At 44.1% G+C, this 12,758-nt stretch overlaps 1 protein-coding gene across 2 annotated transcripts in view; it reads left to right on the top strand.

Moving 5' to 3' along the window:
* Nucleotides 1–10,627, top strand: part of THBS4 (thrombospondin 4) — a 41,524-nt gene extending 30,897 nt beyond the window's left edge. For both annotated transcript variants that reach the window (XM_064437815.1, XM_064437814.1), the window contains exons 14-22: nt 641–759; nt 1,579–1,631; nt 3,620–3,813; nt 4,098–4,276; nt 5,190–5,238; nt 5,338–5,534; nt 6,027–6,199; nt 8,330–8,469; nt 10,399–10,627. In XM_064437815.1, coding sequence (XP_064293885.1) covers nt 641–759; nt 1,579–1,631; nt 3,620–3,813; nt 4,098–4,276; nt 5,190–5,238; nt 5,338–5,534; nt 6,027–6,199; nt 8,330–8,469; nt 10,399–10,460 — 1,166 coding nt within the window. In that variant the 3' untranslated portion in view covers nt 10,461–10,627. The remainder of the gene's footprint in view (nt 1–640; nt 760–1,578; nt 1,632–3,619; nt 3,814–4,097; nt 4,277–5,189; nt 5,239–5,337; nt 5,535–6,026; nt 6,200–8,329; nt 8,470–10,398) is intronic.
* Nucleotides 10,628–12,758: the final 2,131 nt, after the last annotated feature.

The raw sequence follows: 12,758 nt of genomic DNA, 5'->3' as shown, positions 1-12,758 counted from the left end.
AGATTGACACTTCCACCCAGCTTGGTGTCATCTGCAAACTTACTGAGGGTGCACTCAATCCCCTCATCCAGATCATCAATGAAGTTTGGAATCCTTTCGTTTTGATTAATGTATATCTTTTGGCCTCCATTGGAAGCACTGAACACTGTAACAGATGAACCAAGCCATGTTTCATGTATCAGTTGAGGTTGTTGGTTATTCATTAATTCCTTAAAAGTGCAAACATGTCCCAGAGAGTACCCAGCTGCTGCCTGTCACAGATGCCCAAAAGCTACATAATGTATTATTTTCATTGCTGTAGGAGGCTTGAAAGAAACTAAAAAATCACAGCCCTTCAAATGTAATAACAAAGATGAAACGTCCCATCCTCTAAGCTGTGATACAGGAACAGGGTAGAGTGAATTGTGTGTAATAAATGAAGTGTGTGTGATGGGGTTGAAAGCTGTTCTTTAGCAAGGTGTTTCTAAATTCTGTTAAATTAATGGATGACACAAAGATTTACTGTGCAGGTTTATAATGTCATTGCAAGATTAAGTAGTTGCTGAAAAGTAATAGTGTCTTTACTGGTCTTGATGTTTATGTTGTCCAATAACACTTACAGGAATTACTTTTAACTACGATCCAATCCACTTTTTGCTAGGTATTAAGAACCTTTTGGATAATTGTCAGAGGATACCCAACCAAGACCAGGAGGACAAGGATAATGATGGTGTTGGTGATGCCTGTGACAGCTGCCCAACAATCAGCAACCCAAACCAGGTTAGCAGGCAGAAAGAAAAAATATGTTTGTTTAGGGATAGGGACTGTTGAGGTCCAAAAAGATGCAAGAGAATGAGGCAGCCCATGCAGCTACAGTGTTTATCTTTTAACAGTAGGTACTCAGGGAAGTTTTATGGAGCTTCAAACTCTCCTGACATGGGAAAGGGGAACCACCAGGTGTATTCTCATACTCTGGGATGTTGTTAGCACCTCTGTCCTCCCAGAATCTTCTATCATGCTTTTAAATGTGGGCGTGCTCAAGTCCCATGGAGTCCAATGCCAGATTCCACACAGTGGTGTGATTTAGTTACACTTGGTATTTCTTTAATTAGGAGAAAATCCTGGTGTCCTTAGCTAGCAAAACTTTTAATTTTCCTAGGTGTGAAGTCAGTGAGACTTCTCATATGTTTTTAATTCTGATTAAGCCTCTGTGACTAACAAAAAATGCTGGAAACTTTAGAGAAACATGGTAGATTTTTTAAAGCTGCTTAAGATATCAACCTTGGTCAGAAATGAAGGATACTTATTTCCAGTAGTAAGGAAACTTGCTTGAATTACTCAGCTTGCTTGAATTGCTCCAATCAAGTTTAATCCTGTTTATGCATTGTCTGTTTTGTTGTTGTTTTTTTTTTTTTAATAATAAAACGGACTTTTTAGTTAGATAGATGATGCAAACAAGAAAATATATTTTGTAAACCAAATGTTTTCCCATGCTTTTATTTTAACTGTATTTGATTTGATTGTGTTTGTTTTAATACTGCCATTTTAATAGATAGTCTCAGCAGCTGATACTGGAACTTTCTTTGTTTCCTTTTGCAGTCAGATGTTGACAATGACCTGGTTGGAGATTCCTGCGATACCAATCAGGACAGGTATGCAGTGTTGTGGCTTGTAACAGCAGCAGGGGGGTGGAAGAGGCTAGTCTTGAGCTGAAGCATGCTACTGATTCCTGGAGAGCTGTAATACCTCAGATTAGCCTGAATCTAATTCCAAAGCCTCCTCAAAGAGACGTTATTTCAAAAACAATATTATGGTTTATCAGCCTTGTAGGTTCACTTCCCTGTAGCAGTACAGTTATGGAGCCTTCTACCTTTAGCCCCATGTTCACATAGGCTTCTTATGAGTACCTGTGAAAGTGACATTCAGAGCAGTTCTCTGGCTGCAAAACCCAGAGCACTGCTCAGACCATCTTAGTGAGGTAACGCCTTTTTTCTTTTCTTTATTTTTCATTCCTCTTTCCTTTCATTTTTTTCTTTAGCAGAAATTTCACAGTTAAGGGCTCTCTGTTTTTCCATAAGAACCTGATGTTTCAGAAACAGAATTTTATTATCAAGTGTAAAATGTTTGCAGATAAACCCCTTTACTTTGGCATAGCAAGAGTGGCAAGGCTCTTCTATGGCTATTACATGCCTGGAGGATTCAAGGGAGCACGTCGCATGACAAACTGCTAGCGCCTGGCTGGAAGCAGCTTCTGCATAGCCAGCTTCAGGGGTGGCAAGTCCTACCCCATGCTCCTCACTTAAAACCAAGAGGAAAGGGAAGTGACAAATCTTGTGCTGACACAGCATTTCACCAGCCACAGGTGGCTGCAAGGTCTCACCCCAGGGCTGTTGGTGGGTGCTGCTGTCAGGGACAGTAAGTGCAGGGAGCCCACATCCCCCGTTGCAGGGAGCATTCCCAGTCTTGGGCCAGTAGCTGCCAAGGTTCCCCAGCTGGGAGCTGTCTTAAGTAGATGCGACCTTGTTTTTTTCCTGTTTTACAAAAGGACATCTTTTCTTTTCTTCTTCAAACCTATATATGTATGAAACATTGCCTGGTAGAAATGCTGTAGCTCTGCCTAAGGTTAACCTTGCAACAGATATATGTGCGTGGTCCTATTTGCATTTTGTCTGAAGAATGTACAGATATTAGTTGCAGTTACAGACATTAGACCTAAAATTAAAGCACCTTTCTTAAGCAGAGAGAGATAGGTGGGAATATGCATAGCTATAAGCTGCAGCACTCCCTTAATTTGGCTGCATGTCACTTTTGTTCTACCTGTGCTAGTCTAAAAGCTACTGAGGGGAAACATGCCTGCTTAGCACCAGGAACTGTTTTGTTTATGGCATGTTTACAGAACACACCTGACCTCGGGCTGTTTTTTTGCACAGATGCATTTAACTGTTAGCATGGAAAAACAAGGCAGACACCCCATAACGTCCCAAACCCTTTTCTGTAGTCAGTGTCCCTGTACTTGGTGAGTCTTCTCTGTAATGAGCTGATGCAGCCAAGGGCTGGAGGGGTACTTGGGAGCCACGGACTTTCTCCTCTCTTTCTTACTGCACGGCTCCCCTGAGGGACCGTCATGTAACAAAGCTTGCTGTGCAGGAGGGTAAAAGTGGTGCTTGTTTTTAAACAAGTCTGATTTCAGGTGCTCATGCAGAGTCTCCCATAAATTTGCATTCACACTCACACCTGTACATTCTTGAGCACCAAGGCACTTGTGGACAACACGTGTGAGAGGGGGCACCAGCACTGCACTTGTTGGATATGCCTTATAGGCCCTTTAGGAGTGGATCTTATTTGGGATCTTGGTCTCTGGTGTCTTCCTACTCCATGTAAGGCTTCTTTTTCTTTTCCTTATCTGAGTATTTTTATAGCTCCAGGCTTAGTCTTCATCCCCCTGCCACCTTACCATACAGTCTCTGTTCTGTGTCTCCTTGCTGTTCATCCACCTGAGTAACACCAGATCGTGGTGCCCCACTGGTCCAGCTCCGGGGGTGCCTCCAGTGCACTTCCCACTCAGGTAACCATGCAGTCCCCCATGCAGAGGCAGGAGCTGATGCTGACATGCCGTTTCCTTTTGTCTCTGTGCTTGCAGTGATGGAGATGGGCACCAGGACAGCACAGACAACTGCCCCACCATTATTAACAGCTCCCAGCTTGATACAGATAAGGATGGGCTGGGTGATGAGTGTGACGAGGATGATGATAATGATGGCATTCCTGACCTCTTGCCCCCAGGCCCTGACAACTGCAGACTGGTCCCCAACCCAGGGCAGGAAGATGATAATGGTAAGATGGGCGTTCAGGAGCCATTATGGTGCTTAGGCACTACATCCTTCCCCAGGCATTACACACGTGCACCAGGATCCCACACAGTCACCATGGGTGCATACGCTTATCCCAGGAGAGACCCCCAACACATGGGGGCTCTTTGGCCAAGGCAGAGGTCCTCAGGTCCCCTCCCCTAGCACTGCAGCCATCACCTCCTCCTGGGACACCCTGAACCAGTGGCTTGTCCAGATGTGGCTACTTGCTGCACCATAAATCTGCTTTCACTTCTCCAATGCATTCAGGTGATGGGGTCGGGGATATCTGCGAGTCTGATTTTGACCAGGATACAGTGATTGATCAGATCGATGTGTGCCCTGAGAACGCAGAGATCACCTTGACAGACTTCAGGGCCTATCAGACAGTCGTGCTGGACCCAGAGGGGGATGCGCAGATTGATCCCAACTGGGTGGTTCTGAACCAGGTAAAAATACATCTGGTCTTTCTTGCCTGTCTGAGAAAGGTAATTTGAAAACCACAGTAAAACTCTGTAATTGCTGGACCTCTGGCAAACAAGTGAAAAGTGGAAGTTGTTCGTTGGTTGACTATTTTACAGGAGTTATAATGAAGAGACTTTCTTTTAGCATATGATAGCTTGAAGCTTGGTGCTTCTAATAATCTCAAATAATTACAGGCTGGTCAACTTGTTCTGGGTGTATTTCACTGCTGCCAAGAAAGCAAACACGAGATGTTTGTGTCACCCTATTGAAATACTTCTGTAGCAAAGTTTCATGAACTCTTCCCAGAATGTGAAAGTCTGACCTGCTGTACAGCAGAGCATTTACTCCTAGATGGAGTCCAATAACTGTTATTTACACTAATAAATTTTAGCCTTCAGGAGGCTAACATGTTCTGAGTCACAAGGAATGTGCAATTTACTCCCGTTGCCAAAGTTTCTGCCAAGTCAGCTGAGATGTGTACACCTTCCTTAACCCAGACCTGGCAGTCAGTTTAATCCCAGACTCCATGATCGAACTGCATGAGCTACGCCTAGGAAAAGCTTTCTTCCCTGCTCTGGTCCTCTTTCCACTCCGCCCCCCCAGTCCTGGCCAGCTTCAGTGATTTCCAGAAGACTGGAGCAGGGGAGAAAAGTATCAGAGTTCCAGTATGGCCAATTCTGCAGTGGGAGAGAAAAGTCATTCTTGACTGAGGGTACACAAGCAGCTGAAACAGTACTATTTGATTATAGTTCTCATTTTAATTCAGAGCTACAAGTGTTACAGACGTGAGCAGAAGAGATGGATGGAGGGGGTGCTAGAGGGAGGCCAGAAGAGGCTGCCAGGCTTAGCCAACCCAGCCTGTCACACATGCTAACCACCCTGAATTTACTCTTACAGGGCATGGAAATTGTGCAGACTATGAACAGTGATCCTGGCCTTGCTGTTGGTATGTACCCTATCCCAAGATTCAAGTTTTATAGCAGAAAACTTATAGCATGCGAATGCATTTTCTGCAGATTTGCTTTTAACCTGTGTGTATCCTCAGGTTACACAGCTTTTAACGGCGTTGACTTTGAGGGCACTTTTCATGTGAACACCGTGACAGATGATGACTACGCTGGCTTTATTTTTGGTTATCAAGACAGCTCTAGCTTTTATGTGGTAATGTGGAAACAGACTGAACAGACATACTGGCAAGCGACTCCTTTCAGAGCTGTTGCAGAGCCTGGCATTCAGCTAAAGGTACTGGTCGTGCCTCCTAGCTGGGGACACAGTGGTCACCACTGCCTGGCCATGCCACCCTGCCATCTGACTACCATGGGCTAAGCTGTCATGCCATGCATTGGCCAAGCCATCACACTGCGTGCTGGCTGTGCTGCCTGACTGCTGTCCTGTCCCTGCAACAGGTGTCAAAACTGCTAAGTCAGGTGGCTGCTATGCAGCCCTCTGAATAGCACTGTTTTTTAAGGAACTTAATCTCCAGTCTCACCCCTGGAGTCTTTAGTGTCTGCTGTCATTGTGCTCTGGTGGTAATTGGTCAAATGGCCTCCTTGGTCCAGGTACTCAGTTGCTTTTCCATGCAAGCAGTGGCTGTGGTTATGCAGGAGAAGTTAGGGGCTTGTGAGCAGGAGGGAGGGTGCTTCTGCAGACCTGCTCCCAGCCACAAAAAGACTTAGAACTTCTGAAAGTGATGTTTCTCTACATGGTCAGTATTGGAAAATTATATTTCTGCAGGCTGTGAAATCCAAGACAGGCCCTGGTGAGCACCTCCGCAACTCCCTCTGGCACACGGGGGACACCAGTGATCAAGTCAGGCTGCTATGGAAGGACCCCCGAAATGTAGGGTGGAAAGACAAAGTCTCCTACCGCTGGTTCTTGCAGCACAGACCCCAGATTGGTTATATCAGGTAAGAGAGGAGAGGACAGATGAGGTGAGTACAGATACATGTCTGCCTAAACTGTTGTTTCTCAAAACCTAATTCAGATAATAATCTGAGAATTTATAATATTTCTGGGCTTTGCATTGATGAAGCCTTGTAACAGGTTAGACTTTTGAAATTCAGCCTGCAGTTCTTTTCCTAGGAAAGACAATTCCAGGCTAAGCCTGTTTGTAACTGAAGTTTTCTGCCTTCTGGCTGTTCTAACTGTGCCCAACCCTAGTAAGCCCTTCTCTGGCTTTAATACCTTGTTTGCCAAGCTACTACTGGCCACTGATCTGAAAAACAATGCATTTCAAAATTTTATTTTGACCGTTTAGAATATTTTTGTTGGATTGTGATAGTTTATTACAATTCTGGGATAACAAAATTAATAAAAGTTGTCCATTTAGAGGTTGTGATACTAACTAAGATCAGTAATTATCCTGACATGATGAATTTGAGATTACATATCAGATATTCAGGAAGTTTGCTAAAGCTATGTAATGCATGTTATCTATTCTTATTTTGTTATTTGGGGGGAAAAAACGTTATTTAAAAAATAATTCACCATTCAGGAGGAAACTCTTTGCTCTGCAACATCCAGATTGGCAGGAATTACACTTGTAGATCTTTAATGTTAAAATGCAAAAAATAAACCACTCTGGCATCATCATCTTAGGATTTGCAACCTTATAATAGAACAGAAATACAGGTAAAACAGTTGTTCAAAAATTCACCACCCTGCAGTTGAGATGCAGTAACGTGATGGTATAATTCCACTTTCCTGGTGCAGAGCATCATCTTCAGTGGTAACTGGAGTGAGCAGGTTTAACTTTATGCTAAAATGAATTAAGAACAGTTATACTACCAATTATTGTGTCCCAGCCACAGCAGAGCAGTGAATAGATCTTGGGTGGCAGCTTTTGTTTAGACCAAGCTGTTTGTGAAGCTGCTTCACAAGCAAACATCTGCCTGTGGTTGCAGTCTCTCTAGCCAGCCTAATTAATGTCTCCTGCAACTGGGAAAGGTAGCAAAGTCAGTGTCACAAAATCCTTCAAAAACTAAAGGCAGCCAGGCCTAAAGTGAATCCCTGCCAGCTCTCTGTCCACATCTTGCTGTGGTCTGTTCAGGCCAGATGCCACAGACCATAATGTGTCTAGCAAAGGTTTTCTGAGGCTTCGAGGGAGCCTAGGAAAATGTCACTTGAGCCAGCTTCTTCCACGGAAATTTGAAAGACAACAAGTTCTATTCATTGTACAGATGAACTGCCTCGGCAGATCAGGAAGTAAACTCAGGAACATAACAGGATTTGGGGTTTTTTGTCTTATTTTATGAAAAGACACAGGAACTTTCTTTCCCTTCACCACTCCCTATTTTCTTGCATGTCAGACCAGCAGCGCCCTCATCCAAAACAGGGCCTCCCAGGCTCATCATCCTCCAAGTCATTCACCCAGTACGCCAGATGCTGAGGGCTTGGTGTAGAGAGTGCTGCTCAGCTGGCTCCAGTGTGGTCCTGCTCAGTACAGGGCACACGCTGGGGAGCTGGCAGGGTGCAGCTGTTTCCAGAGCTATTTGGGAATTTGCTGATGGGTTTTTCTAATAAGATGATGCCAGGTCATCAAAACTGTTCCTGGAATTAATCATATTCACATTTTTAAAGAAATCTCATGGTCAAGGTTAAGGTTCCAAATGGTTTGTTTGAAACTTTGCCTATTTAAAAAAAAAAATTTAGCTTCAAACTGTGTGAGACAATATCCATCTGGCCGTCTTCAACCAATCTAATCTGGTTTTCCCTTTCTCCTGTAATGATCAACTGTGGAAATTTTCAACAGTTAAAGCTCTCAGTCTGACTACAGGAAAAAGCACTCCAAGGCTCTTGTAGAATGTGTAAAAGAACAACCACCAAAACACTGTCCCTGCCCAGCTCTTGCCAGTGTGCAGCATTGCTCCGGTTCCCAGCCTACAGGGAAGCGATCTTAACTGCTTTTTCCTCACCTGGGCTAGATGGCAGGATAGCATGTCCAAGGCTAGAATAATCATGATGGATAACAAAACTACTTTTATGAATGTTGCAGCCTTGGAAAAGACCTAACAGAGCTTCTGTTTGTTTTAATTAAGGGCAAGATTTTATGAAGGTTCTGACCTAGTGGCAGACTCTGGTGTAACTATAGACACCACAATGCGTGGAGGACGGCTTGGAGTTTTCTGCTTCTCTCAGGAAAACATTATTTGGTCCAACCTGAAATATCGCTGCAATGGTAATGTTGCTCTTATGTCATTCTAGTTAACAACTGGGAAGTGACCATGAAGACCGGTAGTGTGGCTGTTGGATTAAGCCATATTGCATCCTCTCCTCTGCTGTTAACTTACAAGTTATTCACAGCTGTGAAATATCTCCCCTGACACCAGTAGCACACTGCAGCCCAGCCAGACGGGAACTAGTATCTCACAACCACTCCTCCCAGAGCAGTCACTCTCCTGCAGAGATTGCACCAGCTTAGTACTATAGCTGTCATCAGAGAATTAGAAACGTTATTTAAAACCAGCTGAGAGTTGTATACGCACAATATACTGAGGCCATCATGTGTGCAGGATGTCTCGAGCTCTGAATACAAGGTGAAATAAAGCCAGAGAGCCAGTGGGATCAGTCACCAGGTGTCAGTGTCACTCCTGTACTTGCTCATTGCTCCTGTCTACAAGGACAAGACCGTAAGATACCCTTCCTCTCACAAAGGAAGCCTTCTCAGGCTTTGTGGGAGTGTGCTGGCTCACTCCTCTTGGGGTAAGACCCTTGCAGCTCAGCCCTGATCTCCCATTGTATGGAATAACTCAAACCTTGGTCACTCATGCAGAAGCTGATCATGTCAGGGTGTTTCTGCCCTGGCTGCTCAACTCGTATCATCATGAACCCCTACCTGACAAAGGCAGCCTTAGGAAAAACAAGTTACCAGCCAAGTTGGAACAGTTTCTTTGTCTGCTTTCTGTGGACTGAAGAAGCCTAGCCCAGGTCTGCAGCAGACACAGCCGCTACACGGCCAGGCTCTGGCTCTGTGGATTGTTCCGGTGACAGACCCTGGTTCTTGGACACTCGGTACACCTAGACTGGTACTTGCAGGTTGTGGTTAAACAGATGAACTTCTAGAAAGTGGTGTTTACAATTAAAAACTACATGAGTCTCAAAGAGTATGTGGTTTCCAGAAAGCATGTTCCAAAGCAGCCACTGAAGTTGCAGATACTTTTCCTGGGATGAGCAGGCAGTGCCTTTGCTGCAGACGCTGCAGTAAGTCAATCAAACCCACTCAAAGAAGTGTCTGGAGTCCCCAGGTATCCCTGCTTTCATTTCAGACAGGTTCCTACATTTGTAGAAAAAGCTTAAAAAGACCTTTCAAGCTTCAAAAAAAAGTGATGAACAAAAAGCAAAGGACTTGTCCCCTTTTTTTGTATATACTGTGTGTATTTGTACAGTTATTTCCTTTTTTTGAGTTTGAGTTACCAGGCCAGCATCAAGGTGGAAATAATCAGAGTAAAGTTGAGGTCAGGCAGTTGACTTTCATTGCTGTGGCTCCATCTTTGGCTGCAGCTTTAGCTCTATGGTTAGCTCTGTGGCTCTCCAGATCAAATGTCCTGGGATCTGGCAAAGGCACACTGCAAACTCAATGCTTCAAACTGAACTGTAGTTACTCCTATGATATCCACGCATCCCCAACTCCCTTTGCCAATACTCACGGTTTTCTACCAGTTGCTTTTGGTCCTTGGGGATTCTGTCCCTTTGTGTAGTGTGGGAAACCATCACAGGGAAGTTGAATTAGGATATATGAGAAATAGAGACACTGATACTACAAATGTGTCTGGGGTGCATAGCAAGACAACCATTTTTTCTGCCTTTCTGGTCAGGGTTTATTAATAAAAATGTAAGAGTGGAAGCCATGAAGTTTTCAGGTGGAAATATAATTTGAAGATTGATAGTACTCCATTATGGGCCAGCACTGCAGCATTCACTTTCTTGTTAGCCTCTCTGTGCTTTTCAGTGACGTACAGCTAAAACTGAAAACATGCCCTGTGCATTCTTAATGCGTAAACAAAAAAAGAGGCATGTTATCTAAAAAAAAATTTGGTGGGTAATCCATTAAAGTGCTCCTTGATTTTGTCAGACAAGACTAAATTTTTGCATATTTTCCTGTTTTCAGACACCATCCCAGAGGACTTTCAAGAATTTCAAGCTCAGCAATTTGGTGTTGGTGATATTTAAGAAGGAAAAGCAAACTAGCATTGCTATTGCAAACAATAAAACAATATATTTTAAATCCTTATATGATTGTCATTGTAAGAGTGCACACCGCAGCTTGTTCTCATTGATGTGACTATGTCAGACTTTTTTTTTTGTATAAAAGTGAAAATAAAAAGAGACAAAATATACTGAGGCTTCACTTGTTTCCAGATTTGCTCTAAACTCTAGGGAGCAGCATGTAATGGAATGATACTTGCTTAAAACACTCTCAAGAAAAGTTTGAATCTATTACCATTTTGGATTCAGTATTAAACAGGTACAATTTTGTCTATCTGGAATGTGTCAGAAACACGTTGCATCTGGACGTGAAGTGGTTGGGAACTGTCTGGCCAAGCCAAGGGCTCCTTAGAACCTTTCCAGTACTGCTAGGACTGTCTGCTTTAGAGCAGTTTTAACTCCTTTGGAGACTCAGTTACCTTTGGCAGACCTCCTCTAAGAACTCTGTTAGATCTCCCTGCCCTCCCACTCCCAGAAGACTATGAGTAACACTACTGGATCCTGTAAAAGCAAAATAGCTGACTGCAGGGCATTGTAGTCTCATGACTTCCGTGTGGCTAAAACCAAAAAAGTCATATGAAGATAAATGCAGAATCACTGATAGAAAAATAATTCTTACTTTCACATACAGAGCCAGGCTTTGACCTGCTGTCCCCGCTCAGAGCCAGGCTCTTTCAGCAGGTACTGCAATCTTATGGAAATAAGTCGCCAAGTTGAAGCCAAAACACTGCACCAAGCATTAGTAACCATTAGGAAGGGACTGGAAAATTAAAAGCCAAAGGAGAAAGTTATCACAATGCACTTTAAGTATAGAAAGATACTGGATACCATGCTCATTTCTACCACATTCTTTTTCAAAATAGAGCTAAGAAAGGAAGGGAGGACAAGCTCCAAGGACAGCTGAAGAAAAGGATATTGCAGCCTACAGGATAATTACTTTCAAAAGGCAAATGGGAAACAGTACTTCAGCCTGGGGGGAGGGGGAGGGAGGAAATACACAGGGGGAAATACAGTGAGGGTTTTAAAATTAGAAGTGGCCCTGAGGAAAACGAACAGCCACGGCTCTTTCCCAGCACAAGGATACAGGGGAGATACTGAGTTAAATTGTCAGATGACAGTATCAAAACAAGAAGTTTTCCTTGCCTCAGTACAATAAAAATCTTTTAAAAGATTATTAAACTTTAAGGTTTATGGTGCTATCAAAGGCTTGGGCTACGGGAAGAGCTTGCACTCTTGTCCACCATTGCCAAGGCTTCTGGGAGCAGTGTAGCCCTGGGACATGTCCCACAAGGGATCCCAGAGCCCCACAGCGATGAGCATGAGCACTTTTGCCCTGGTATGGCGTTTCATCATGAAAGAAAGGTCCTCCAGTTTCAGTTCTCCTTTACCCTTGGCTTCACCAAACCCAACTTCACTCAGCAGTTTTACAACAGAGGATTGAAGGGCTAGTTACCTGAGAGCAACACAGAGGGTATTGTCAAGTTGTGGTTAAAAGATGAGAGCAGAACATCATAGGCTGTAACTGCAGTATTGTTCAGTTATGAACAAGAAGACATCATAAAGCAAATTTACATCTTCCTTGTAATTCATTTGTATGTCGCTGGATGGAGCACCTTCTCCAGGCAGAAATCCTCTCTGAATGATTTGGGCTCAATCCAGCAGAAGGCAGCTACTTGTACTGTGCTCACACACATCACGAATGCGCCACAGCCAGGGCCTGCAGTACATTTTGCACAGGTGGTCTCTTTGCCATCAGTGCAACAGACCTGGCCCACCCTGACCCACCTGCAGCCTGCGCCTGGTCAGAGGACAACAGTACGCATCAGCTCCATCAGAAAACATGACCGCAGCCAGCCTCTGAACCCCTGCTGGCCTCCAAACCTCCACCCAGCCCTCCTGTCTGCAGTCAGAGGCTCTTCTCTTCTTGCTACAGTGGCTGGGAGGGAGCAGCCTGGCCGTTTGCCACAACAGTTTGCTCCCTTTGAGCTTGTCCTTTTCCAAGTTCTCTTCCAGACTACACCACAGCCATTGGCCACTGGAGACTGGAAGATGAGATAAAAGCTCTGGCTCTCGTGCTGACAAAGGTAACCGCATGAAGCTCTGAGCTTCAAGCTTCCTCCAACATAAAACATTCTGTCTTGCTCAACTGGTGGCCAAAGAAACCAGTCACAGCCCAAACAGCCACAACTTTTGTTTCAGAAGGTGCTGTTAGGATCTTACAATAGGATAGCAGAGCTCACTATGCCTGTTGTGTTGACACAC

This window comes from Phalacrocorax carbo, chromosome Z, assembly GCF_963921805.1.
Source record: "Phalacrocorax carbo chromosome Z, bPhaCar2.1, whole genome shotgun sequence".
NCBI lineage: Eukaryota > Metazoa > Chordata > Aves > Suliformes > Phalacrocoracidae > Phalacrocorax > Phalacrocorax carbo.
The sequence above is the reverse complement of the archived record's forward strand: the minus strand, read 5'-3'. Positions and strand labels throughout refer to the sequence as shown.